At 51.2% G+C, this 26779-nt stretch overlaps 1 protein-coding gene across 2 annotated transcripts in view; it reads right to left on the reverse strand.

Moving 5' to 3' along the window:
• The window catches only part of IFT20 (intraflagellar transport 20), a 241958-nt gene that overhangs the window by 30186 nt on the left and 184993 nt on the right, over positions 1-26779 (reverse strand). For both annotated transcript variants that reach the window (XM_069614580.1, XM_069614581.1), the window contains one exon: positions 10058-10161. In XM_069614580.1, the coding sequence (XP_069470681.1) occupies positions 10058-10161 (104 nt within the window). Of the gene's footprint in view, positions 1-10057; positions 10162-26779 lie in introns of those variants that run through there.

Below are 26779 nucleotides of genomic sequence, written 5' to 3' on the forward strand. Positions count from 1 at the left end.
CAGCTAACATCTTATCAGAACTTGGTCTCACCCAAAGAATCAAAACTCCCACTCACAACAAAGGGAGAATACTTGATTGGGTGACAGACTACAACTGCTAGGCCAACATCCTCTCCATCTCCCCTTTAGCTTGGACGGACCACTACCTATGTTCATTTACACTCTCTACCAACGGACCCCTATCCATACCTGCCACTATTGCCCCACCTACACTAACCAGGAACAAAAAGAACATTACGGTGGAAAGACTCCTCCCTGCTATTCTCCCCACCCTCAACTCACTAACAGATAGTACAAACTCTGAAACATTGGTTGACGAGTATAATAAAATTATGGCTTCCTCCCTAGATCAGATCGCCCCTCTTAAATTGAGACCAAGCAAGCCTAAAAATCATTTGAACAAGTGGTTCGCAGCCTTCCTAAAAAACATAAGGCAACAAAAGAGAAACTGCGAGGCCTCATGGAGACTACTTCCCTCCGAAACTAATAAATCAAAACTCACTAACATTTCATCTCTTTACAAAAAAGAAAAAAGAAATCTGCTACATCTGCTGGACTAAAAGCATTGGTTGATGGACATAATAATGTTGACTAAGGACAGATGCCTAAATCTGCTACTATTGTAAAATGTGTTCATGTACCACAAGATAGCATGGTCACCTCAGTGGCTTCATAGGGGAGAACTGAAACAAACAGAGGAGTGGCTACAGCATAACAGCATGCATACACAGTGGCCAAAGCACAGGGAAATCGCATGGGTGCAGGATCTGCTCTTCAATAATGCAGTTTCATAACTCATTCATGGATGTGAATTGTTCATGGCAGAATACACATTGGAAAGAATAGTTACAACGATACAACATGGAAGCATCTTGTAACGTAACATTCTGTACTAAGCAATATTCTGTTGGGCCTCCTCTCTGTAACCCATAATCAAGTTTTCTTACGTCTTCTCATAGCACCTCGATGCCTGTGGGCTGTAGTGCGCCCTACAAATGCAACAATAAAAATAAAATAAATAAACAGAAATCCTATGACAATCGTATCTCCCAAGCGAACTCTAACATGAAAGAACTATTCACCATACTCAAAGATTTGGAGACTCCCATCGCAATACCAGACACTTGTAGCAAAGACCAAAACTGGTGCTCAGACATCCAACATGCACTCATCAATAAAGTATCTACCCTTCAAAACAAAATAGCCCAAAGAAACATTCTTAAATGTTCTATCCACTCCTAATGCCTCCCCCAACACCTCTGAAATCCAACCTGCCCGCTTTAACTTCTCTAAAACGTCCATTATCGAGGTAGAAAAAATTATTCTGTCTCTTAAACCATATAATTGCCAGGGCGATCTTTGCCCGGCACAGCTCATCAAGGATGCAGCTCACGACCTATCGCCCATTATCTCCAAGCTTATCAACACTTCCTTTGCCACTGGCACCGTCCCTACTAACCTCAAAGATTTGTGGGTGCTTCCTTTATTAAAAAACCTACCTTAGACCCCCAGATACCAACTAATTATAGGCCAATCACGACAGTTCCCTTTCCCTTAAAAATATTACACAAAGTGGCTTACAAGCAAATTCAGATATACTTGGAATCACATCACCTCTTAGGAGCCAGACAATCCGGTTTCCGTCCACAACATGGAACAGAGACCAACCTCATCGATCTGAAGGACCAAGTCGACGAACTGAGATATAATGGGAAATCAGCCCTACTTCTCCTCCTTGACCTTTCAGCTGCTTTCGACCTGGTGGATCATAAGGTCTTATGTAGCCATCTCGATTCAGCAGCACGCTTTTCCATAGAGGCCACAACTTGGATTACGTCATTCTTAAGTAACAGAACAATGAGGGTCTTTTTGCAGTCGGCAGCGGCAGACCCTATACCCATCACCTGCGGGGTCCCCCTGGGGTCCTGCGTCTCACCCACGTTGTACAACATTTTCACCAAGCCCCTTTACAATGATCTGGACCATCTTGGTATCACCTACACTAACTATGCAGACGATACTCAGATTCTCCTCCCACTTTCAGGAGATTATGATAACGATTTGGCCTTGGTGAACAGAGTGTACCTCATAATCCAGGCAACACACAGTCTATGCCTGAATGATGATAAAATGGAACTCATCCTGGGTACCCCCACCAACCTAAATAAAACTAGGCCTTGAATACTCCTCCTTTATACTTGACAGCAACCTCATCAAGGTGGCTAAGGAGGTAAAGACCTTAGGATTCTCTCTCGATTTCACCTTGTCCTTCTCTAAACAATTTAACACACTAGCATCCACTACTGCGTACACATGTAAACCCTTTCTCCTGAACAATAGTTGCATTATCCTGGCCAGAGCCTTCATTTTGTCCCGCTTAGATTATTGTAATGCCCTGTATATAGGCTCAAATAAATCTATCATCAGGAGAATCCAAACCCTCCAAAACAATGCCTTAAGAGCGGCATAGCCAGACGAGATCACATCTCAGAGCAGGCGACAAAATAATTGGCTTTTGACAAATGATAAAATATTACTAAAAACGGTGTCACTCACCCACAAATCACTAAATGCCGCACCTACCTACCTCTCGGAGATTCCACAGACGAACCTCCTCAAGACCATCCGGACTAGCTAACCTGAACTGCTTATCCATTCCCAGATTCAAACTACCCAAGATCGGAGGCAGCAGCTTCCCCGTTAAAGCAGCCCAACTCTGGAACTCCCTGCCTCCCTCACTCAGAGAGAAGACCAGTCCTACCAGAACTTCAGATACAACACTATCACATGGCTCAAATCTTCCGACCAGTAAACCTGGGTGGTGGAACCTCCTCCCAGGGATGATCTTACGTCTTTTGCCACTATGATGTAATATAGCACTGCCTACTTGTGATCCCTATGGGAAGAACTTTATTTTTGTACTATTTGTAATCCTCCTTTAGTTCCTCTTTTCTTCATCCACCTGTGTATGTATTGTATTTTTACTCTATGTATCATTCTAACTAAGCTTTGCACATTCTTGTAAATGCTGCGCCCGATACCCCCGGGTCTGGTGCGCATTACAAATAATAAAACAAACACAAAACAAACAAACTCCACAGGCTTTGTCTCGCTTCTTGTGATTAGTTATACTTAGCAGTGATGCCATTTCCTCTTGCTATCTCTTTAATAATTGTTTCTTGGCGTTACTCAATATCTGTATTGATGTCCTTCCCTCTAGCTTGAAACTGAGGTTTCTAAGGTACTTGCTGCATGCTGCACCATCTTGAAAATGCTTCGGGCTATGACCGTGGTTTACATGGCATTTCACATAGTTGTGCACCTGCAGCCTCGTTGCAGCTCAGTGTTTCATTCGACCACATGTGGTTTGACTTAGATTCAGACAAGCGCTTGTGTTACTTCAGCTGATCCTGCCTTAGAAAGTGTGTGAACTCTCATGGTTGTATAATTCGTCACTTTCTATGTCGGAAAACTATTTGACTTTATCGTAGGTGGAATAATATCGCTGCCTACTAGTCAGTTCATTAGTGGTTTGAAGACTAATACTGGGAAAGTTTCACTTTGACTGAGTTATCCTTACATTTACTGTTACTGAGGCACTCCACAGTCTCCTGAAGCATCACATAGTAACCAAAACTAAAGAAGCATTGACAAATCCAACAACAGTGCCTTTTGTATACAGCAAAAAGGTTTTCTGTGTTGAAGAGGTAGAGGGTTTGGGCAGTCAGTAGTAGGAACAATTGTGGACAGGAATTAGTGGAGCTATGACAGCAACCCGTGGGTCAGTAGTGAGTTGTAGCATGATCCATCAGCCCCTGCACACAGTCCTTGGGGTTATGTGCCAATACCTTCAGTTCTCTGAGCTGCCCAAGACTGTTTAACCTCTGACTAGTTCACCTCTGTCCTCCTTGGAGGTGCGGCGTGTGGAGAAGGACGTGCACCCAGCATGGTGCCTCGAGCCGCTGTAGAAGCCGCAAGGTGCTCGGCACCGAACTAGAAGATCTACAACCGCAGGTCCGGTGGAGGGAGCGGGTAACGACGAACTGGGAAATACTGTATGCCAGTCAGGATTGGTCCCACCCTAAAAGGGGCAGTCCATCACAAACTGTCTATTCATATCCCTTCTCCACAAGACCATAAACAACCCCAGACATGTTTCGGCCTCGTTGTGCATGATCAGTGAGTTGTAGCTCCAGTCTCTAGGACCAAACCCTACCCCCCATGTGCGCTGCAATGTTTGCACTCGCACCCCCCCTCCATACCCCTTTCCTGCCCCCTCCCTGTCTCGCATGCCATCCCACACCCAATTGCACTGTTAATGTGACACCGTAAAGACCTGCACTACTAACTCAGCCTGGTGAAGGGCTGTAAAAACCAGTTCAATGTTGTATATATCACATTTCATGGTGTTACTGGCTCAACAACATCAAAGACAGACTACTCAGTGTGGAAGAGGTGGTGTTCTGCATGGGTGCTGTGATGAATCTGATGATGTCATCACTCCTTTCCCGGAGGTAGCCTCTCCTCATGTGGCCAGGGGACAACAGCCACTATCTGATTCTGAGGTGCTATGCGAGGGAGGATCATATGAGGGGAGCCAACCCTCAGGGGCAAGGACAGGCATCATTAGATGAGACATGGTATCCCCATTTCCCATTTAGGGATATCCCCTCCATTCCTCATGCCTTGATGGCATACTGTGATAATCCCCCTTCAACAATTCGCTGAGCCTGCTGACAATATCCTTCAGTATTCTGTAGCAAGCAGAATGACAAAGACAGACGAGAAAATGGACTGCCCAAATGAAGATGACTAGACTTCTCTAAGAGGATTTGAAAGAGGTAAGGGCAGGGCTTTAAGTGGGCCGAGGCCTGCCGGGGCTGGGTCCCAGCAGGCTCCGAAATCTCGCTTTGAGGCGGGGCTCTGCCGGGGCCCACTAATCTCCCCTTGCAGCCTCGGCCACTACACAAAAAGGTGTTTTTTCTATAGCCTGAAGCTCTCGCTCGTGTGCGAGAGCTTCAGGCTTCAGAAAAAAATGGCTTTCAGCCATAATGGTGGCGCCGGCATCCCTTTAATCAAGAGATGCCTGTGGGCCAGCGCCACCATTATGGAGAAAACATGAGGCCACTGGAAGCAGAAGCCTTGCTTTCTAAATACTGAAGCTCCCACGGATTCACAGGAGTTTCAGTCTTTAAGAAAAAGGCCTCTGCTTCCAGTGGCCTCACCCTTTCAGCCTTAATGGTGACGCTGCCCCTCCCCAGCTGGCGAGGGGCAGCGCCACCATTAAGGCTGAATAGGCGAGGCGCTGTCCCCTGCCAGGCAAGCCTATAGAATATAAATGCAGAGATCAGCACCCCCTCCCCCATGGGGAGAGGATGCCGATCTCTACAAAAGGCTGCCTGGCAGGGGTGCCAGTAGCCTATGGAGCCAGGGCTCGTCAAGGGGGCGTGGCCTAATGGGCCAGCAGGACCCCTGCCGTTAGGCCACAACCCCTAGATGAGCCCCGGTTCAATTTGCAGAGCCACTTAAGGCACTGGGTAAGGGTGATGGCGAGGAAGAGGAGAGATAGTGGAGGAACCACAGGAAGAACTAGGACCTATGATACTGCTGGTTTGGATTTACCAATGAAGCAGTGACCTCCTGAGGACCAGCAAGTTCCCTATTTAAGTTTGTGATTTCCTTAATTTTTGAACATTTGAGATGAATATGGGGGGCGGCTGTAAAGTGTGATTCCGTTCTCACTGATGTAATGGGAATCAAATTACACTAAGAGGAGAAAGGTTCACACTCCTTTGTTCTGTGAGCAAGGAAACCTGAAATCACTATTCTGAGAAGTTGTTTTTCTTCTATGCAGCATTGGTCGACAATGAAGGACCTACATGTACCTCCTCTACTTCAGGACTCATCGTCTGCTGTCCCCAGGGACTAGGTTTCATGAAAATGGCACCCATTTTAAGCCTATCTGTGCCTTTACATAAAAGAGGACCAACCACATGCAAATCAGTCTTGGTCCTGCCGCCAATTGGAGTTGTGAAGACGAAACTGCTAGGTCACGTGCCCTCTGCTCAGGAATATAAGTAAACCCAGATATATTTCAGCCTTGTTGACTCTCGTCAGTGAGGTGAAGCTTGACTTGCTAGGTACAGTAAGCAAGGGACCCACGTTTGGGCAAACCCTCTTCTACTCAGGGAGAACATATAAAAAGTAAAAGTAGAAGGGCCACATCCCTCCTGCACAGGAATACAAGTAACCCGAGACATGTTTTGGCCTTTTAGAGCCTTATCAGTGAGGTGAAGCTTGATCCACTATGCACAGCGAGCAAAGGATCTGCGTCTGGCCAGGCCATAATGGCAAGGCATGCTGAAAAACCATTACCTGGAAGGTTACCCATGTAATACCAGAGGTTATAATTCATTCAAAACCTTTAACTATCAATCTTCAGTTTGGCAAATGCCAGCGCGAGTGCCACAGGAATGCCTAGACATGGGACCCACGCTACATCTCATTGAGGATACCCAATGAAGCCGAAACATGTTTAGAGTTGCTTGTGGTATCGTGGAGAACGGTTATGACCTAGCAGTTTGGGCTGGACGGCCCCATTTGCGGGTGAAGGCCAAGCCTGAATACATATAGCCTTTCCCTTCTCAATGGCAAGGCAGCTGAAAGATGGTATGGAGGGTTGTCCAGGACAATATCAGAGGTTATGATTAAATCAAAGCCTTCCAGCTATTAACATACTGTTTTGCAAACGGTAGTATCCAGAGCCTCTAAAATCCTTTATCAGAGGGTGAAGTGCATTGGGGGTAGAGTCCCCAATCATAACCCCTTTTATCGCCTTTGTGCATTGTAGCATAACTTTGGATATTACTCACACTCTCCCTAGAATCCAAAGAGTCCCTCCCCGGCCTGATGTCACAGCGAGTGTAGTGCTGATAAAAGGGGTTGACTTACCTGCTTCTTCATCTCCTTGAATTACTGAAAAAAGGATTTGGAGGAACGTCCTCTCCCAGAGCCTAAGCCGTTCACCATGTGAATGAAATGGGAGTCTGTCACAGAGTGAGAAAATATCCCATAAATGATCCAAACAGTCTAACATAGAGCACGAGGGTTCAAGGCTGTGATCCTTCATTAACAAGATCTCCAAAGGAAAAAAAACAATTTTTCATGGCATTGGGCCAAGTGTGCTTCTGAATGGGTAGAGAATATTTCCTAGAGAGAAAAACACAGGCTGGTGAGGAAAAATAACAATTCCATGCATGCATTTAATGCCTCCAATCTCACTGGCATGGGAAAAAAGACAGATAGGGACTTCCAGAGGAAGGTGTCGGTGGTGGTGTGTCCATTGCCTTAAGTGGGTGTGATGAATCCAGTGGAGTCATCACAAATTCCCTGGCGCTGATCCTCTCCCATGTGGCCACGCGACAGCAGCCGCTACCTTATCCTGACCCTGGGGGTGGAAATATGAGGGATGAACACATGAGAGAGGACAACTACCAGAGAAACGCTTTGACTCTATTGTAGAAGACGCAGCATTCCACACTTACCCATGAAGACCAGCTGACATCAAATACCTTAATGGCCTACAGTCAGCTAACGGTACCCCTTGTAGAGGAAGTGAAGAAAACTCTTCTCTAAACTTCTTTGGTCGAAACTCCACCTTTTATCCAAACATCAAAATCCACATATGGCGCCCTTTGGTTCAGGTATCCCCTTATCAAAAATCCCTAAGAAAAACCATTTAAGAGACAACACATGCATACCATATTTTTCTAATGTATCTTCATGGGAGAACCCTAAGATAAACCACCTAAGAGTTAGCACATGCACAACACCCTTTTCTGAAATGCTCTTATATGTAAACCCGATGGAAAACCAGATAAGAGTTGCAAATCCAATGCCATCCATGGACTCCAACTCCCCTAATCCCTCAGATACTGGGACGAGTAAGAGGAGTAAGGCGTTTCTGCAAAGGAACAGGAACTCGAAGTATCACATGCAGACTAGTTGTTTTGACATACCTTCAGTATGCAGGACATTTAAAGATGGAAAACGTACTATGGAAGAGAGCTTTGCCGGAGAGGACGTTAAGCCCCAGGTCAACACTCGTGAACAAAGAAAAGGCCCCCGGTACTGAGGAACAGAAGGTACTTTCGAGCCAAGAGGGTCATGGAGACGAGAGGAGCCGCGCTGTAGTTCTGACCCCTCGCTGATACAGCAGTCTTCCTTCCCGAACGAAATGGGAAGCAGGCGAGTCACTGCCTAGCTGCAAGAGCAGCTGGAAGAACACCTGCATACCTCACAATGGAAAGCAGATGAAGGAGGCATCCCACAATGGCACAAAGAGCATCGGAAACGCAAGTAAAGCCGGGTGAGTCTGCCCAAAGCAGCAGGGGGACTGCAGGGCGTTCCGACAAACGCAAGAACACAGATTGTTTGAATAGTACGAAATTGATAATGTGGGCAAATACAAAAGATTACAAAATCAATAACCAGTAAGAAGAGTGTTTGAATGCAGCCAAGAGAAATATACCAAGCACCTCACGGTGTATGGTATTCTGATGCAACTAAAGAACTGAGAAACATACAAAAAGACCTGGCAGCCAAGGATACCAGGCAATTCAAGTTGGGTATAGATTTCTGGCAGGAGAGTATACCAGATAATCTGCAAACCTACAAAAAGAGGTCTAATACCTTGGAGAACATTTTCGTTGGAGTTATAACTTAAGTTTTTGAACACTTTTGCTGTCATCAAGACAGACATTTCCTTGAACCATTTGTTATTTTGTTCGTAGTGTGAGGACCAGGATAGGACGTTTTGGACACAAGGACAGATTATAAGTTAGACTTCCTAACACAGACAGATGCTTAGTTTTGCTTTTTAGGTAGGAAAATTCCTCTTTAGAATAGAGCTAGAAGGCATTTCCCCAACCTCTTTTCATTTAATCCATGTCTTTGTTTGAAGACATGAACACCTTGTGTCCTCCTCTGATTGCGGACTCCTCACATGGGAAACATTTCAAATACTGATTTTTCTGTGCAAAAGGGTAATGTGCCGCCGTAATGAATAAGGAGTGGAATAATGAAAAAAAGAGTAATAGTAGAAAACTGGTGACATAGAAGGTATGAAAAAAGAAAGATAGCTACAGAAAACCAAAACACATGTGGGTAAGGACAATGCAGGAAAATAATAGATATGGAGCAAAAGATGAACAATTTAAGGATACAAAAGTTTTTGAAAGACGAAAGAAGAGATAAGATGGCAAAAAGGGAAAAGTGCAGTAAAAAGGCAGAAAATGAGAAGACTTTGAAAAGAAAATGACAGTTTGTGAAGGGCTGATAGTCCACTAGTATAAGAAACAAAATACTCGTACATGTACGTAAAATGATATTGCAATACAGTTCTATGACCTTATAATGTCACTTTGCCCGCAACATAGTATTTTTATTGCTCATAAAACTTTGAGGGGACTTGTGAAAAGGGTAAACATTCCAATGTGCAAGCTACTAGCCATGCATAAAATCTAACTTGCTCCAAATCTCTGCATGCACTCAGCAAACCATTTCTTACTCCCAAGAGTGAATTAGCACTCACTAATGGCTAGCGGAGAGTGGCAATTTTGTGGCCTGCTTTTAACATCTTTATAATGTATAGCTGGAGGTAATTTATCCTACATAATTTCATGATATGTGCTATTGTTGCAAAAACAGCTAAAAGAAGTTTATGAAAATTATATATTTGAATGCTCATTTGCATATTTTGCACATCATTGACTAACAAGTGAACAAACACAACAGCCGTTAACAAATTTAAAAATTAACCCCCACCGCAGCTAGGGAGGATAGCTCAGGGGCAACGCGCTCACCTTGGAAACAAGACGACACGGAGCACCACAGGTTAAATCCCCGGGTCCGCGCTTAGAAACCTCTGGGTATTAAGCATGTTATAAATAACCTATCATCATCAGTTACGTAAAAGACAAATTTAACTACCAAATGAGTTTAAACCTACTGATCTTCACTACATCCTGGATCATGAGCTTTTCTGGACTTAACCTACCTTTCAAGTTGCACTTTCTTTTCAGCTATTAAAGCCTGAAGCTGCTGCTGTTGGGCTTCTCTTTGCTTTGCTATAGATTTCAGCAGGTTTCTGGCACCTATGGCCTGTAATAACAAATAGGTCAGACACTAGACAACAAATGAAATGTAACATTTCAATTTCTTTTCACTTTTGAAAATCTGAATGCAATTTTTATTTCAAGGCAATCATGCAACCATTTGCTAAGTGAAAAACACATAAAATCATCAATGGAAATATCGATGTAGAGTTTTTTTGATGGTGCGGAACACACAGGTACCTCTGCACTTGGAAACCTGCAAAAGCGAGAGATTTTTGTGGTCTCCTGTCAATCCCTCTATTCTTGTGATGGCTATTGTATGGATGTTGAACTGGATATCTTTTTGGGGCCACTATGTTTACCAAGACGTTGTGCACTGGCAAGAAACTAGAGTTGACAAAAGAAGGAAAGAAATAGGAGAGGTCATGAAAGAGATCCAGAATGGAAACATCTTTGGCCCCAATTAATTCCTCAACTACTATTTAGAAAATTCTCTTTGACTACCTCTGGTCTGAGAATATATTGAAGTAGAACATGAAACAAGTAGAAATAATGGTGCCCCCTGATAAAGAAATGGATTTGTGTTTGTGGTACATACAGGCTGGCCTTCTAGTTAAATGCAGAGTTCAAAATTAAAGGCAAGGATTTGGTGGGAATGGTATTGCAGGTTACATTAAATGTATCCAATAAGTCGACTTGGAGAATTTGCGGTCCTCTTTAAAGAGGGCATGAACAGCACCTGGCTAAAGGTTTTTGGCTCCAGGCCGTGGGACCATTTATTCTGAAAGCTTGACAGGGTGACCACTGGAACAGTCTTTAAGAGATGATTCAGCTCTATTAGTCTCTGTAAGCCACAGTGTGGGCTGAGTGTCTCGCATCCCATTAGCCACTCTCCTTTGATGGAGTGAAGTAGCACAGCATGCTACAAAGAAAAGCCAGAAAGCGCAATCCTTATATTGTCAATATTTCACTGGTGCAACTTACAAACAAAATTCAGAGACAAAACAGTTTGCCTTTATACTCGGTAACAATTATTTTTTGGATTAGCTGCACTGTGTTGAGGGTCGGGCCCCACACAGAGGACCAATCCTCGAACGTGCTTAATAGGCCTACCTATCTTACAGCACTACCATCCCCATTAGCCTGAGTTCCAAAGTTTAAAAAGGGTCTGGGCTTTGGAAAAGGTGTGGAAATGTATACACAGAGAGAAAGTGAGGTACAGCAAAAGAGGTTGGAGGAAGGAGCAGAGTGCAGGGCAAAGATGCCATACTTTGGAGGGAAATATCAGAACGGATGAGGAAAGATGGAGAACCGGAAGAAAGTAAAGCAGGAGTAAATAGAGGAGTTGGAGGAGGCAAAGATGGTGCCATCAGCAAAAGGATGGTAAAATGACATTGGGAACAGTAAGACCCAGAGCGACATAAACATTGGCCAAACTGCAAGGGCAAACCACCAGGGTGAGCCAAAAGGCGGAGCCAGTGGGACCTAATTTGGAGATGAATTGAGATACTGGAGCTGGGACAATTTAAAGCCTGTAGACCTGTGGCCGAATACTGGCAGGGCCACAGACCACAGAGAAAGCATACAGTTCAGAAAGGCGATAGTTAGCCACTCGCCATAATCTGGATCTCGTGGAATTGGCAAGTTTACCAACAGCATTAATGAACACTTAATGGCCATGAGTGCAGAAAAGGAGAAATTCTGATGCAAAATGACCCCTGCGAGTGACGATAGCCTGAAAATTCACCCGAGACCGACTGGAAACAAACACAATGTCATTTTTAACTATGAAGAACCATCCTATGTTGACAGAGAATCTTCCTTTGGAACAGTGGACCCTTAGGAACTCTGAGTGACTTTGTTTTACAGGCTCATTCAGAGACAACCATCCTGTACACAAACTATTGCTTAACTTCCCCTCAAGGAGACACCCCTGACAAAGAGCCCTTCCTTGGGTTTACAGAGACATACTACCTTGGATACCCTTTTTACTTTTATGTTTGGCAAATAAATGTGTTTTCATAAAACCCTAAACTGTCTTGTGGGGCCTCTGTCGATCTCACAACACATCATTGGAAACAGATTCCTTTTTACCTGAATACTAAAATGTAATGTCAAAAACACAATTCTGATTTTACTATAGTCAGTAAAAAAGATTAAGAATTGAACACAAGGACAATGTAGATGTTCAATTTTGTATTTAAAAAATGTGTTTATGTTTGATGCATAAAAGGCACACTTTTCAACTCCAATATTAATAGCCCATGTTTGCGCATAACAAATAATTGCTTCAAATAAAATAACATGTTAAAGACAGTGAAATACTTTTGAGAGCCTTTAACCACCTACTTACGGCAGGATGGGATATTGACCTATTAAAAAAATGCACATAATTAATTTACAAGAGGTATGTCAAAAGGAGGCTTCTATTGTGGATGGTTATACACTAACATGTAATCCAGAAGGCCAAGAGCTGAAGGAGTTGTTGGTAATTCAGATTTATTGGAACCACCTAGTAGAGCATATCTACGATTTAGTACACTGTGGTGCAGAGTTACTGGAAGAATGTTTTGGTATTGATGGAGGTGAAGATGTAGTCATAGTGGGTGATCTAAATTGTAAAAGTGAAAAAATATATACAGGGTAATTCATAGAATTTCGCAGAAAAGTGTCGCAAGCGGCTGGCGCAGAGTGTCCACGTGCGATTGTCTGCGCCAGGCACGTGCGCTAAAACCGATTTCCGCGCACAGCGTATTCATGGATTCTAGGCTCCCAAACCAGCCGTGGCGCAGAGAATCACAGCGACCCTGCAGCAGCGCCAGTAACGCCCCCAAGAACGCCCTCGCGCAAGGAAAAGCCATCAAAATCGCTAAATCATCGCAAAGGGCTGCGCTAACCCTGGACCAGTTCACCGGGCTGGCAAACAGCAAACGCCAAGCGGGGAACGTGTATTTCAGGGGTGCGCGGGAAGTTACATACGCGATTGGCCCCGTGCAAGCAGGGTACGTGTATTTCAGGGGTGCGCGGGAAGTTCCACACGCGAGTTCATCATGGTACGTGTATTTCAGGGGTGTGCGGGAAGTTCCACACGCGATTGTCCCAGTGCGAGCAGGGTACGTGTATTCCATGGGTGCACGGGAAGTCCCACACGCGATTACAGCAGGGTACGTGTATTTCAGGGGTGCGCGGGAAGTTCCACACGCGAATGGGCCAGTGCGAGCAGGGTACGTGTATTCCATGGGTGCGCGGGAACTTCCACACGCGATTTCATCAGGGTACGTGTATTTCAGGGGTGCGCGATAAGTCCCACACGCGATTGGCCCCGTGCAAGCAGGGTACGTGTATTTCAGGGGTGCGCGGGAAGTTCCACACGCGATTTCAGCAGGGTACGTGTATTCCAGGGGTGCGCGGGAAGTTCCACACGCGATTTCAGCAGGGTACGTGTATTCCTGGGGTGTGCGGGAAGTTCCACACGCGATTTCAGCAGGGTACGTGTATTTCAGGGGTGCGCGGTAAGTTCCAAACGCGATTTCAGCAGGGTACGTGTATTCCAGGGGTGCGCGGGAAGTTCCACACGCGATTTCAGCAGGGTACGTGTATTTCAGGGGTGCGCGGGAAGTTCCACACGCGATTTCAGCAGGGTATGTGTATTTCAAGGGTTCTGGGGAGTACTACACGTGAATTGGCAGTGTGGGTCCTCCCAGGTGTACGCTCCACAACCTCCATGGCCCCTGCAGGCAGCCCACACCACGGGGGACTACCCTGCACCCCTGCTCATGTCCCGCAGGCAGCCCATCCACCATGGGCATGCCCCCCAGCCAACCCACATGTCACCTTGTACTACTGATCAACAATGCATGTCTCCCACCACCCCCACCCCCCAGCAGTGCAGGGGCAGCTTCCACCAGGCCCCCACTCATGTCTCCCACCACCCCCACCGCCACCCAGCCACCAGGGGCTGCCTCCACCAGGCCCCCACTCATGTCTCCCACCACCCCCACCCCCCAGCCACCAGGGGCACCCTCCACCAGGCCCCCACCCATGTCTCCCACCCCCCCCACCCCCCAGCAGTGCAGGGGCAGCCTCCACCAGGCCCCCACTCATGTCTCCCACCACCCCCACCCCCCAGGGGCACCCTCCACCAGGCCCCCACCCATGTCTCTCACCACCCCCACCCCCCAGCAGTGCAGGGGCAGCCTCCACCAGGCCCCCACTCATGTCTCCCACCACCCCCACCCCCCAGCAGTGCAGGGGCAGCCCCCACCAGGCCCCCACCCATGTCTCCCACCACCCCCACCACCCAGCAGTGCAGGGGCACCCTCCACCAGGCCCCCACTCATGTCTCCCACCACCCCCACCCCCCAGCAGTGCAGGGGCAGCCTCCACCAGGCCCCCACTCATGTCTCCCACCACCCCCACCACCCAGCCACCAGGGGCACCCTCCACCAGGCCCCCACCCATGTCTCCCACCACCCCCACCCCCCAGCAGTGCAGGGGCACCCTCCACCAGGCCCCCACTCATGTCTCCCACCACCCCCACCCCCCAGGGGCAGCCCCCACCAGGCCCCCACTCATGTCCCCCTGCCACCCCCACCCCCCAGCCACCATGGGCAGCCCCCACCAGGCCCCCACTCATGTCCCCTATCACCCCCACCCCCCAGCAGTGCAGGGGCACCCTCCACCAGGCCCCCACTCATGGCCCCTATCACCCCCACCCCCCCGCCACCAGGGGCAGCCTCCACCAGGCACCCACTCATGTCTCCCACCACCCCCTCCCCCCAGCAGTGCAGGGGCACCCTCCACCAGGCCCCCACTCATGTCTCCCACCACCCAGCCACCAGGGGCAGCCTCCACCAGGCCCCCACTCATGTCTCCCACCACCCCCACCCCCCAGCCACCAGGGGCAGCCCCCACCAGGCCCCCACTCATGTCCCCCTGCCACACCCACCCCCCAGCCACCATGGGCAGCCCCCACCAGGCCCCCACTCATGTCCCCTATCACCCCCACCCCCCAGCAGTGCAGGGGCACCCTCCACCAGGCCCCCACTCATGTCCCCCTGCACCCCAACCCCCCAGCATCCAGGGGCACCCTCCACCAGGCCCCCACCCATGTCCCCCACCACCCCCACCCCCGAGCAGTGCAGGGGCAGCCTCCACCAGGCCCCCACTCATGTCTCCCCCCACCCCCCAGCAGTGCAGGGGCAGCCTCCACCAGGCCCCCACCCATGTCTCCCACCACCCCCACCCCCCAGCAGTGCAGGGGCACCCTCCACCAGGCCCCCACTCATGTCTCCCACCACCCCCACCCCCCAGCCACCAGGGGCACCCTCCACCAGGCCCCCACTCATGTCTCCCACCACCCCCACCCCCCAGCCACCAGGGGCAGCCTCCACCAGGCCCCCACTCAGGTCTCCCACCACCCCCACCCCCCAGCCACCAGGGGCAGCCTCCACCAGGCCCCCACCCATGTCTCCCACCACCCCCACCCCCCAGCAGTGCAGGGGCACCCTCCACCAGGCCCCCACTCATGTCTCCCACCACCCCCACCCCCCAGGGGCAGCCTCCACCAGGCCCCCACTCATGTCTCCCACCACCCAACCACCAGGGGCACCCTCCACCAGGCCCCCACCCATGTCTCCCACCACCCCCACCCCCAGCAGTGCAGGGGCACCCTCCACCAGGCCCCACTCATGTCTCCCACCACCCCCACCCCCCAGCAGTGCAGGGGCAGCCTCCACCAGGCCCCCACTCATGTCTCCCACCACCCCCACCCCCCAGCCACCAGGGGCAGCCTCCACCAGGCCCCCACCCATGTCTCCCACCACCCCCACCCCCCAGCAGTGCAGGGGCACCCTCCACCAGGCCCCCACTCATGTCCCCCTGCACCCCCAACCCCCAGCATCCAGGGGCACCCTCCACCAGGCCCCCACTCATGGCCCCTATCACCCCCACCCCCCCCCCGTAACCAGGGGCAGCCTCCACCAAGCACCCACTCATGTCTCCCACCACCCCCTCCCCCCAGCAGTGCAGGGGCACCCTCCACCAGGCCCCCACTCATGGCCCCTATCACCCCCACCTCCCCGCCACCAGGGGCAGCCTCCACCAGGCCCCCACTCATGTCTCCCACCACCCCCACCCCCCAGCCACCAGGGGCAGCCTCCACCAGGCCCCCACTCATGTCTCCCACCACCCCCACCCCCCAGCCACCATGGGCAGCCTCCACCAGGTCCTCACAATCCCCAATCATGTGCGTCATGGTCAGCCTCCACAGCCAAAAAGCCCTACCAAATAACCCATTCACCCACATGGAAAAGGAAATTACATGTTACACCCCCAATGTTCATAAAGCTAATGAACCCATGTCCGTCACACACAATGGTTACAATTTAATGGGAAAACACCCAACATGACATGCATGAAAGCAATGAGATGATACCACACAGTGAAGTATGAAAACAAAATTGTATTAAAAATAAAAAGAATGCAAATGAAATGAAACAAACAACTATGGGAATGAAAAAAATATAAGCTGCATGTCCGTGTAAAAAAAAAAAAAAAAACACCAAATCCTAATCCAAAATAATGTAGTCCAAAGTCAAATGAAAAAAAAAATCAATCCAATGAAGAACTATGTACAAAACATCCAAGGGTCCATGAGCCCAACTGAACAAAGGAAACCTACAAAAAACCCTAACTAAAATGCAACTATATACAAAAAGTGGAGCAGTGTCCGTCGACTCCAAATCATAAGAACAAAGAAAGGAAACCTAAAACTAAAGAACTATATACAAAGGCGGCGGGCAAGTCCAGCGGCTCACTCTGTGGTGTTCCGGCCCAGGGCATCATCGAACTCCTGTTCGATGTCCCGGAGGCGGTCCTGTTCCATGGCCCCGAGGGTCCGCGCCGTGTCCTCCTCCAACCCCCTGCGGATTGCCTCAGGGCCCTCCGCATGGAGTTCTCCGCCCTGAGCATTGTGAGCCGCGCCTCTTCCGCCCGCCGCCGCTTCGCACCTATGGCGTGGCCCAACCGCTGCCACACGGAAGACACTCCCTGTCCTGGGTCCTCCTGCCCTACGGCCGATGCCTGCCCCTCCGATGTCGAAGGCCCCGAGCCTTCATGGCTCCCACCATGTTGCTGCTGCTGCTGCTCTGCCCGTGCACTGCCTCCTGCTGCGTGCACATCCTCCGCCGGCTGGGGTGCAGTTGTTGATGTGGCCACCCCTGCTGGACGTCCGACTCCCGACTGTGGCAGGGATGCCTCCTCCACCAGCCTGGCCGCACCGTCAGAGGCAGCTCCACAGGGCACCCAGGTGACTGATGGGTGGGAAGATGGCACAGAGGACGACTGGCGCATAGGGGGTCCAGTTGAGGAGGGGGTCGGAGCAAGCCCCATCAGATGGAGGAATCCGGCCTGGGTGACCTGTCCCAGCAGGCTGACGTGGTCAACGAGCCATTCGAGATGACGTGCAGTCTGTCCATGAAAAGACTGCAGGTCACCTCGCATGGCCCGTTGACGCAACGCCACACCAGCCAGGACAGGCTCAACCCGGACCTGGATAGCCACGTCCGCAGGCAGAGGAAGGCCAGTTGACGTCAGCTCATCCCCTGCCTGAAAACGGGTCTGGACGTAGGCATCCCTGCTGGTGCAAGATGATGCAGGGACAGGATCGGGGACAGGATTGCACACAGGCACCTCCGCGGCCGCCTGTGCTGCTTCCTGTCCCTGGTCCTGCACTGCACCACTAGCACCAGTGGGATCCCCACCTCCAGACCCCGTCTCTGGTGCTTGCACGGCCTCCTCCTCCACCAAACCCCCCACCAACCTGGATGACTCCGTGCCATCTTCCTCTGTTGGGCCCTGTGGGGTCCCAGCTGCCCCTTCTGCTGCCGAGGAGTCCAACTCCAACCTCCGCCTCTTGGACCTCCCCCCGGCAGCTGCGGCCTGGGACGCGGCACCGGACTCCTCACTCCCCGACGAGATGACCACACGGGAGGGGAGCCGGGCCTTGCGTCTCCGGCTGGCGGTGGGATCCCCGCCGCTGTGCTCCACAGCACCTTCTCCGCCCTCTTCATCAGTTGACGCTGCAGACAGGGAGAAACAAAACACAGGCATCAGGGCACCGTACAATGGACACATACACACATGACAGTTGCACATGAGTGGCATTGGCAAACCTCAGACATGTCATCACAATCCCCAACACACATGTCATTACAACTCGCACACATGAGCCATACCACAGCCATATCGCAACTGCCACCACCATCCCTACACATACAACTGCATGAGCAGCCAAAGGTGAGCCAGACATCACATGCAACACAGGAAGTGCACCACACATGTACACACACCACCACACTTGCATGCATGTGTACACCTCTGCCAAGTGTCGCACTGTTCAGACGGGCATCCATGTCACATCTGCCAATCAGGCTTCCACATACCGCTGTCACATGCATTCATGTTGCATCACTGTTGCACCCTTGTCAAATACACACACATGCACATGTACACAGTGCTCATACATGCAGCCGAAAACAACATACATGCGTGACATCACGGACATGTCTACTTACATACACATTCATCCAAACATGTGTGCACACACAACTGCATTTGGCATGCAAGCCTACACACACAAGCACCATCCATGTCTCACACATCACAGCCCTCGCATGTGTCAGCCCCACGGCCCTGTAGACCCCCACCCATACTCGACCCCATACAAACAGATGTGCAACCTGCACACTACCGAATAATCACCACACGCACTGCTCACAATCAGGATGCATGTACACTCACCGCTCGACTCCAGACGGGTCTGCTTCTCTAGGACCTGGACGTGGAGCGCTGGGGATATGCATTCCAGGACCCTCATCTGTTCTTCCGACAAGTGGCCCCGGCGCCCCTTGGCATCCGCTGCCTTCAAGAGGCGCCGGGCCTTGTTCAGGGTCCTGGACCTGAAGTCCTCCCAGCGCTTCCTGACATGTTGTAAGTCCCGGACTGCCACCCCCTCCGCGTTGATGGCAGTCACGATGTCAGTCCAGATCCGAGTCCGTCCTTCCTTGTCGGCGCGGGAACTTCCAAAGAGGGCATCATACTGCCCCAGGACTTGCTCCTCCAGGACACCAACTTCGGTGGCACTGAAGCTGGTGCCCCTCTGCCTCTCCGGCCGGGGGTTGTCAGTGGTCACAGATGGTGTTTGCCCCGACATGACAACCCCGGAGGCAGGAGTGGGTGGGCAACTGGGTCCTGGGGCTGGGCTGTGGAGCGATGGAATCCCAGTCGGGAGTCTTCAGTTCCAGCAGGGGTGGTCACAGCAACAGCACCCCTGGCTGATGTGCAGGCAGCAAATGGCAGTGCACGTGGGCAGCAGGCAGTCAGGCAGCAGCAGATGGCAGCGTGCTCGGGGCTCTGGGGGGCAGTAGTTCGGCCTTCTGGGCAGAAGCGTGGTCTTCCGTGTGCTTACGCGTGGCCAGCTTGATACGGAGTGATTTGGCATGTGAAAATCCTGCACGTCAGCGTGAAAATCGAGGAAAGGCCCTTAGCGCGTAAGCGCGTGAGCACGCATACGCGATTCTATTGGACCAAAGGCACTCAGCGCGTAAACGCGTCGCCAGCGTATGCGCGTCTATGAAGTCACGTGCACATTGTATTGGGCACACGTTTGAAAATGTTGCGTGTGAAAAAAATGAAAGACACGTCCGAGTGTCAAAGCGTGTAATTGGTGGGAATGGGCCTAGCGCGTACATGCGGCAGTGACAAGGCGTGTAATTGGTGGAAATGGCCCTACACGCAGAAGTGACAAAGCGTGTAATAGGTGGAAATGGCCCTAGCGCGTACACGCCGCGTAAGTGACGCTGGACGTGTGGGCCTGTATAAAAGGTACGTGTAGAACACCATTTCCTTGTACGTGCTTTTCGTGGAGAGCGAGTGGGTGAATTCTGTACTTCTTGTCGTTTCACACGCGATTTACTTCACTGCGTTTCAAGTTCGTATTCCCCGTTACCTCTGACAGCTTTTTCTCTTTTTTCTCTTTTACTGGTTTACCTGGGCCTGTTCCCTCAAACAGTGTTCCCTTCTACTGTTGTCCGGTCTCCTCAGACAGCGTACAAATCTTCTTTTGGCGGGGGTGTTGCCAACCAAACGCGCTCCTTTTTCACGCTCTTTTACCTGGCAGACGGTGAGTCATGCACGTATCTAACATCTGTGCTTGCCCCGTGTGTAGCCTACCCCTTCAGAGGTCATTCTAGGCTGCGTGTGACACGCATACGTTCATTCTTGTGTTACTGTGTGCCACAGCGTAGTGCAGGTTTTTCTTTCTGCACACGTGGTCTAGGAGGGGTTGCGTGCACGTCATCTCCCTTTTTTGGGGCTCCTGTGCGTAGCGTGATGCGTCATCTTTCCCCAGGGGTTACATTCAGCCTTGCTAGAGCACTAGGGTACAATTACCATCTGGTACCCAACACCTTTGACCCCCAATTGCCCAGGACAATAGTTTACAGCCACTCCCATACGCACATTAACATCAGTGCCATGGCTGGGAGGCGAGGATTCCGTAAGGGTGGCAAAGGTGGAAGAGCCACAAGTGGTGGCCGTGGTGGATCCGGTAGGGGACGTGGTCGTTACTTGCAGGGTGAGCCTGTCCCCCCATGTGTGGAGGACCAGTCAAGGGCACCCATAATCCCCCCCCCCCTCCCGTTGAGGCTGATGTGGCTGACACCATCCATGCTCAGCCCTTGTTGGACCAGCCCATTATGGCACCAGACCTGGCTGACTCCATGGCTGACTTCCAGGTCAGCAGGCCTATGACACGTGCGCTGGTGCACGTTGATGTCATCATGCCACGTGCATCTGGGGCAGTAAGGTCATCTGCTACCCCAAGTAGGCAGGGCGGAGAGGCTGCAGGGGCAGCTGCGGCTCCATCCACCCCAGCTCTCACACACCCAGCCAGGACAGTGTCGGTCCTAGTCCATCCTGCTGACATTCCCCCTGACACCATAACACTTGAGCCAATGCCTGCACCAACTCCCATGCTGAGTGTGCAATCCCACACTCCTGATACAGAGTCCACCAGGGCTCCTGCCCATAGTGTCCAGAGCGGCGCAGGACACTCAGGATCACCACCACCTTCCAAGCGGAAGAGGAAGAGTGCTCGTCCGGCACAGGCTGATGCCCCAGACACGGCTACACAGTCCGGCCCGTCCAGGAAGCCCAGCTTCACGGATGACGAACTGAATGCACTTGTCGAGTATGTGTCCGCACATGATAACGAGATGGTCATTGTTGCAGGATCCAAGACCACACCTGCACAACGCCAGGCACACTGGCAGACCGTTGCGGACATCGTAAGTGCCCTTGGAATCGTGAGGCGCACAGCCAATGATTGCTATAAGCGCTGGAATGACCTGAAGCGCAGGGCAAAGAGTAAGCTGGCCTCAAGTCATGCCGCAACTCTAGTGATTGGAGGTGGGTCTCCAGTAGTAGACATGGAACTCACTCCACATGAGTCAGTCGCTGGGACCTATGTCACGGAGGAACAGATCCAAGGCGTGGGAGATCTGCCTGATTACGAGGCATTGTCCGGTGAGTGCACATGCATGTGTGTGTCATCCATGTGCATGGTGTGTGTGTGAGGGCTTCTGTTTGTGTGCCAGGTGAGAGTGTGTGCGCCTGAGTCGTATGGGTCAGCCATGTGCTTCATGCAATACATCCTGCGCAGCTGCATTAGGCCATAGCAGTATCCCTTCTGCCAACAGTAGACATCTAGCCCAACTGCACGCCAGTTGCCCTTGAAGTGTCACCTTGCCACAACCTTGTTGCTTATTTTTCACTGTTCATTCAGGCAGATAGTTTGCATTCCACCACTTTTACTAGGCATTTCGCAGTCCTCTAGTCACATGTCTGACATGGCTATGGTAAAGTGGAGTGACTTTGTTACCTGGATATCATTTGTTCACACATGTCCCTGTGCAATTGGACCATTTTGGACTGGCAGCTCCAGGTGAAAAATCTGACCTGTTTGAATTAGAAAAGCTATTACATGCGGGAACTGGACTGAATGAATAGGTGCTGCCCTCCTCTCCATCTTCACTCAATAGCAATGGTACATGCCATCTGTGTGATGGCATGTGTGTTTCACCTGGCAATCACAGGCCAATGTGTGATGCCACTGCCAGGCAGCATGCAGAAAATGTGTTCATCTTCCATCTTGGTGTCATCAGTGTGTGCCATTTGCCTGCCCTTCATATGCAGTGAGGGTGCATGCATGGGAGGGTTTTAGTTATGTGGGACATGTGTCAATCAAGTACTGGTTCTCTTGCTTCTCAGCCCTCATTGTGTGCCATGGTGCTAATGCCCGTTTCCATTTCTTTGTTTTTATGTCTTTGCAGGGGAAGACGCACCTGATACTGCTGGGGTTGTGGAGATGGTGCAGACCCAGGAGGGGTCCGAGGGCCGACCAACCACCAGTGAGGGAAGTGGTGTGGTGGTGGGTGAGAACCCACAAGTGCTGCAGGTCGTGCTCTCAAGGGGTGTCTCTGGCTGCACCTCCCCCGAGCTGTACTCAGGTGTTGATTCGGATGATGAGAGCTACGTGCCGTCGCAGGTGAGTGTTCCAGGGAGGGATTCTGTTCTGTCCCACCCACCTGCACCAGGGTCAGAACCCTCAATGGGGATGTCAGTGTTGGCAGCTACGCCTTTGGTGGTTACGGATGCAGGGTCACACTCCGCGACATCTGATCCTGTTCCTGGGCCAGCAGATCAGAGGGGGAATGCAGTCCTGCAGCCTCAGGCAGTGCCGGCACAGCAAGGCGCACTTCGCCTTGCCCCAGACAGGTGTGGTGCCCGCCGACGTGGTGGCCGTACGCCACCTGGCAATACCGCATGGGAGCAATCCATTTACGGTATGGCAACCCAACAGGCAGCATCATCCGAGATGATGGCTCAGGCCATGGATAGGGTGGCCACTTCCATTGTCCCCCCTGAAAGGCTGATGGAGCAACTACAGCAGGCAACCGACTCCATCTGACAGTCACACAGGGAGGACATGTTGGCGTCCAACAGGGACAGGCGGGCGGCACTGGCGACTCTGCAGGAGGCCATCTCCATAGAGTCCCAGGGCCACAGGGAAGCCCTGAGGCAGGAGCTCCTTCACCTCAGGACGACTCTTGTTGAGCTTGAGGCTTCAACACACAAAAGGACAGAACAGCAGCTGGAGCGTCTCACCCGTACGCTCTCAGCTGAGATGCAGGCAACAAGGGCGGAGGTCCGGGCATCCCGTGAGTTGTTGCATGGGGACCTCCGCACACTCATCCTCCAGAACCAGACCTACCACACCCGCATGCTTGCAGCCATGGAGGAGCAGACTAGGGCCTTGCGTGGGCTGCCTCCCATAGTGCAACCACCTCCGGATGCAGCTGCACAGGGTGATGATAGCGACAGCAGTGATACTCCCACAATAGGGTAGCCGTGTGGGCCATGAGCCCATGGAGGTGTTTTTTTTCCCCAGGATCCACACAGGTGGGTTTTGGTGTGCACCCTGTCCTCTGACCTCCTGGGTGGCCTCCCAAACCCCCCCGGGCCCATCAATGGCCATTTTTGATTTTTATTTTTTATTTCTTTTTTTTTTTTTTTTTTCTAATTTACTTTTTCCCAGTTTTTTTGGGACAATTTGTTGCCTTCCGTGGTTCCTGTGGGCATACGCTGCATTGTGGCTGGGCACATGCAGGCTTGTCATGTATTTGGTTCAGATGCTTGGGTTTGAGTCACACACACCCCTCCTGCTTCCCGTTTCCATGGGCTTGCAAAGGGTGTGCCCAAGTGACATTGACGTACATGGTGACATTGGACTCCGACTACATGTGTGGGTAGTCTAGTCAATACTGTGTATACATTCCTAGTGCATGTTGCTGTTGTGTTGTACACTGCATGTTGCATTGATGTGTAACTCATCATCTGTGGCTACCTCCCAATTTGCAGGTCCCTTCCTCATGTCTACACAAGGCCCTCTAGTTTGGAGATGGGGTCCATGTTGGCTGCAGTGCACCTACTACTCTACATGGCGCCAACACTGCACAGTTGGTAGTGGTGGGAGTGCAGGCATTTCCAGGTGGTGAGACTACTAATTTATTACATTTGTGATGTCATGTTAATGGCAGTACCTGCTCAAGTTTGTTGTTGGTCCTGCATTACTGTGAGCATTTCAGGTGTTGCAAGTTTAAATTAGGGACACTGTACATTGTGACACTAGTGTCATGTTGTGGGGATTACTTTGTTTACCTGCAAATGGCATGACATGGCACGGTGTGTCGTGTGGCGGTGCTGGGGATGGGTTGGCTGACATGGCACTGTCCTCTTGTTGCATTTTGCAAGTGGGTATTCATTTTAGCTGCTTGTGTCAGGGCTGGGGTTGGTCTGGGGGTAAATGCCCTTGTGGTTAACCTGGGGGGCGGGCAAGCAACCAGAAAGCGCCCCACCAAGTACTCCAGGCGTGTTCTCCACCCTTTCTGTAGGACCGTGGTCCAGGGATGGAGAACAGCCCGCGAACTTCATTTCCTAGCAGGCCGCTCGCCGCTGGGGCCTGCTCGGAGGATGACTGCCACGCCCCTGACTGCGCCCGCACCAGCGCGCATGCGCGAGCCGCGCCCGTGGGGAGCCGCTCGCAATACTGATCGGCGTCCTGGAAAGACGTGTTCTCAGGAGCTCCGGAGGCAAGCTTACGCGGGGCGATTCCGCCCGATGCCTGCAAACCCCAGGCCCCGCGTACAAAGGCAGAGATAAGTACAAGCCTTACCTTGCATTTCATACCCGAGGGGGGTCACGCAGTAGAAGCGGCGCAGAGGCAAACCAGCCCACCGCGAGCCGGAGCGCAAAACTCCTGCAGGGAACGCTAGAAGTTGAAAACGTCCCTAATCACGCATGTGACTCGAACTAACAACGCCCGCATGTTTATTTTGATTAACAGTAAAGTCGCATGACTCCGGACCGGCGCTTCTCGCCGTGCAGGGTATTCTGAACCCACTAACCAATCCCGCGCACAGCGCGCACAGATATTGACTCTAGTTTTGCTCTTGCAGAGAGACAGGAAATCGGGGAGAAGTACGTGGCCAATCAACACGAAAAGGCCAGAAAACTCATGCTGAAATCGAAGCTAAGTACCTTATTGCTTTGGCCAAGACCTATTTGGTACTGCATGAAGTGAATGCAGGTTTGGGAGGGCAGTTGGGCAATTGCTACAGATGCTGCATGAAGGAATGCAGTTTTGGAATTCCACATGTTGTAATGTGGGGTGATCTGCAGTCAATGTGTTACTTGTGATGTCCTGGTTAGGGGCTCCAGTACAAAAGCCCGAGGTGAACTCAAGCATTCAGCAAAAGAGTGAGAGGTGAGAGCAGGAGTGCATGGGCGGAGTTTCATGGAACAGGAGCCGAGGAGCATGTAACCCCGACATCCCCCTTCCCATCCAGAACCTCTACCTAAACCTTTTTCCGGTGTTCTTAACTTCCTTACCTATCCAACCAACGGACCCTAACCCTCTTTCCCCGAAGGGTCAAGGTTTTTCTGTGCTGTCTATCTCCAGGTACTGCGATCTAACGGGGAGGGAGGCGTTTTAGCTGCGTTTGTGCTGCCTCTACGCCTGGAAGGAGCAAGGTGTGACAGCTTGGATGTGTTTCTTCACAAAACTGCATTGGTGGTGTCTGTGTGGGTAGGGATGCACACATTGTAACACTTCCAGGTGAACAATCTCAGGCTGATATGGTTTTCACGGTTGATTCTCCAGACATTTAGGATCAGTGTCAGGTTGAGTCATCATTGATTGTCAGATGGAATGTGCCAGGGCAGTGTGCACTCCACAGGGGTGTGATTACTATGTGAAGTAATTAGCCACTAGCTGTGTACGGGCTGCCTCCCCCCGTGCCCTTTCCCCTCCCATGCGCAGCGGCTGTGCATGTGGTTGGGGATGTGGGGCCACCACCATGTCCACGGCCAGGCCCCGGTGTGTTGCAAAGTTGTGCAGGACACATGCTGCCACTATGATCCTGCACACTACTGGGGGAGCGTACAACAGCTGCCCGCCAGAACGGTCAAGGGAGCGAAAGCGTGACTTTAGCACTCCGAATGTGCGCTCCACTATGCCCCGGGTTGTAATGTGGGCTGTGTTATATCTTACCTGGGGTGGCGTGGTGGGGTTCCAAATTGGCGTCATCATGTGGGGGCTGAGAGGGTAGGCACTGTCCCCTGTGGAGGTGGTGATTGGTATCATTGGTGGGGTTGTGACCTTGCTCAGTATCTGACATGCATGCATGTGCAGTGGCATTCATACTCACCAAGCAGCCATGTATCGCCATGCCGCCCAGCTTCTAGGTCCCGGCTTAGGGTGGACATTCGGTAAATGAAGCTGTCGCGGGTGGAGCCGGGATAGTTGGCATATACTGAGGTGATGATTCCCTTGGCATTACATACTACCTGCAGGTTGATGGAATGCCAGTGCTTGCGGTTCCTATAGATGTGCTCTGATGCCCTGGGGGGACGTAGAGCCACATGGGTGCAGTCGATGGCACCTAGCACTTTGGGGAATCGTGCCACACCGTAAAAATCCAGGGCGGCAGCATGCCTTTCTGCAGGTGTTCTGGGCAGGTATATGTGCCTGCGGACTGATGGGC

Source organism: Ambystoma mexicanum, chromosome 9 (genome assembly GCF_040938575.1).
Source record: "Ambystoma mexicanum isolate Mex_15411 chromosome 9, UKY_AmexF1_1, whole genome shotgun sequence".
NCBI classification, from domain to species: Eukaryota; Metazoa; Chordata; class Amphibia; order Caudata; family Ambystomatidae; genus Ambystoma; species Ambystoma mexicanum.